The 2,932-nt window shown below is 32.8% G+C and overlaps 1 protein-coding gene across 1 annotated transcript; it reads right to left on the bottom strand.

Annotated features, from left to right (window-relative positions):
- Positions 1 to 2,437: 2,437 nt before the first annotated feature.
- Positions 2,438 to 2,932, bottom strand: LOC114331644 (uncharacterized). Its single transcript, XM_028281271.2, has one exon. It carries the CDS (start codon positions 2,930 to 2,932, stop codon positions 2,438 to 2,440), a length of 495 nt encoding a protein of 164 aa, XP_028137072.2.

Raw genomic sequence — 2,932 nt, forward strand, 5'->3', positions numbered from 1 at the left:
TAGGTTGATTTTCCAAAGATTGTACCCAATCATAGTTAGATTAATGACGTAACGCGCCATCAATTAGTAATAGTAATAAACGTAGTAATTATGTTGTATTTTTGTTATTTTCCTTAGCTATCCCATCATACCCCTCCTTCCCCTCCTCTTTAGAGCTGGCATCACTGTGTGATCTCGCGTTGATCCAATGTAGCCAACCCTACAGTTTTAACTGTAGATCTACGGTTTTCTGTAAATTCTCTCAGTTTTTGAAGTTATACTTCTTTACCGGCGATAGAGGGTGAATTTTTATATGTTAAAACCTATCATCCCGGCGCATGCGCATTATAACTTTGTTCTGATTGGATGTTCAAATGGCATGTCAAAAATTATCCGATATGGCAGCTGTAGGACAGCTGTGGTTTGGAGGTAAAGGTAAAGGTAAACAAATGTACAATATATTAGTTTTATTGTTGTGAGGACAGAAACAAAAAAGTTTATAATATTTTAGTGACTTTTAAATAGTTTTTAAAAGCAACAGGTACGTAATAATTGTTAATGTATCATGGGTATAAACCCACCTATTTGATCTGCCAAAATACATAGTATGTAATACTTTTATTTATATAATTTGATTACCATCAAAATTTCTATCAATATTCACCTAATATATTGTTTTCTTACTCTATGTTTTGTTGTATTTTTTCAATTCTAAATCATTTCAATTCAAAATTAAAATAATTTGATCAATTTTCAAAATATCAAAATATCACAAGTTTAATCCGTTTAGTTAGTCGATCTTCGTAAATAATGACACATAGTGTCCGTGGCTAAGCGTTGAAGGCGAATGAATTCCAATACCAACCGCGCTTATCAGCGCTGGTTCGAGTCCCAATAGAAACTTTCTTTTTTGTTTTTTTAATACATTTTATGATTGTAAGTATATTTATTATATAATTTTATTTTCAGAAAATACGTATTTAGTTAAAAAAAATTTCGACAATTAATGTTCAGATATCATTTGTGGCTTGTTTAATGTGTTTGTGTGTGTTTTATTCTTTTATTATTTTAATTTTTGGCACTGTTCTAATAAAAATGTTTGAGAAGTAGTAAGTATAAATTAGTTTAATATTTAAACAAAATATAAATAAAAAGTATATTAATTTCGTTTAAATCATATAATAGAAGTATAACTTCTTACGTGCGTACAAAGTACACACACATTCTTTTTTAGTTTAGGCATCAAAATCTACAGTTTTTTATTTAAGATGCTAGTTGCTAAGTTCTGTTAAGCACAAAAAAGTGACTTGAACAAAATGAAATTTGTAGAAAATGTATAGTTATTTTTTTATTTAGATTTAGAACTTACAGTTGCTTTTTTGTATAGAACTGTATTAGTTAAATAAAACTTGTTTCTCATGTTTTCTCCTCTCATCCACGGAGGAAGCTACAGCTACGTGTCTGTGGTTGCATTCCATCTTATGCATATTTTGTATTTTCATTGTGGCGAGCCATGCCGATATCTATTAATTCGCGTTAACCTCTCCTTGTTTGATTTTAAAACGTTTTAAACGTTTGGCATTACTTTCCTCAGGTAGCTGTAGCTTCCTCCGTGGATGTGTTAGTTGTTGTTCTCGAATCCTGAGGGTCTTCTAACATTACAGCCACAAATTGGTTGCGTTGCTCCTGTTTGGCTATACCATACTGATGACGAATAATAAGTCAGAAACACGTGTTTGTGGTTGCATTCCACCTTATGCATATTTTGTATTTTCATATTTTGTAATATTTAAATTTCAAAAACAGTTAAATGAACCAGGGATATAGGAACTGGTTCAGTTGATGAAATATTTATTTTTAATACGTATGTTGTTATAATCTGGGTGGGACAGGTCGAACAATATATCAATTTTTTTACAATTTTAATAAATTTTTAGATATCCATTTTTATTTGCATCGTCACGACCAGCGATAAATGTAACCTGCTGCGTTCTGAACGCTCAACTAGTTAAGCGGAGAACATACCAACGCGATCTCGACGCGATGGAGTTCACGATCGCGATACGACTCGTCTCAAACAATCAAATGGATCCGCACATACTTGTCGCGACCTGTTGGCGATCAAAGGAATTTGTGCAGCGTTCTGACGGCGATCGCGGCGGTATAATTAGTTAGCGTTCAGAACTCAGCTGTGGTGCAACGTTTCAAATAAAATGGATATCGAACAACTTATTGAAATTGTAAAAAAACATGATATATTGTTCGACATGTCCCACCCAGATTATAAGAACGTGCGTATTAAAAATAAAATTTTTATATCAGATTGGAAATGAATTAAATATAAAAGGTAAGTACTGTTTTTATTTGTTTGGAACTATAAGTTACTAAATAAGTAACGAATTTTTCACGTATTTCAAAAGCTTCGTTTACTGCTCTTCTTCCGTCAACCGCCAGATTATCAACTACTGGTAAAGGAATATGTATTAGAGTTTTCTTGTAAATGCAAAAATTGCTCGTCAGTGTTTCTTGTGCGCAGCAAATTGTGCAATACGCATCCTGCCTTCACAAGTTTTGTAGCTGTTTGTACTTTAACTTCTAGTGGTCTAAAAAATAGACGCCATTTATGTGGCAATATTAAAAATGCATTTTCCACTAAGCGTCGGGCTCTGCATAGATGATAATTAAATCTCTCTTTGCTGTTGTCATTTCGTGCTTGTCTATAAGGAAATGGCCTCGTTAAGTAAGGGCTTAGTGTAAAAGCTTCATCGCCAATTAATACACATGGAATCTCTTCATTTTCATCAGCTAATGGTCTGTTGGTTGGTATATTCATGGTTTCATTTGCAAATTTTCTGCCCATAGCCGATGTCTCAAAAATACCACCGTCACTATTTTTACCATAATCACCTACATCTATACAAATAAATTTATATTCTGGGTCAAAAATTGCCAT

This window comes from Diabrotica virgifera, chromosome 10 (assembly GCF_917563875.1).
Source record: "Diabrotica virgifera virgifera chromosome 10, PGI_DIABVI_V3a".
In the NCBI taxonomy this organism is placed as follows: Eukaryota; Metazoa; Arthropoda; class Insecta; order Coleoptera; family Chrysomelidae; genus Diabrotica; species Diabrotica virgifera.

What these genes read in the sequence shown, in the direction of transcription:
- LOC114331644 (XM_028281271.2), bottom strand. Translation starts at nt 2,932, where the DNA reads ATGGCAATTTTTGACCCAGAATATAAATTTATTTGTATAGATGTAGGT.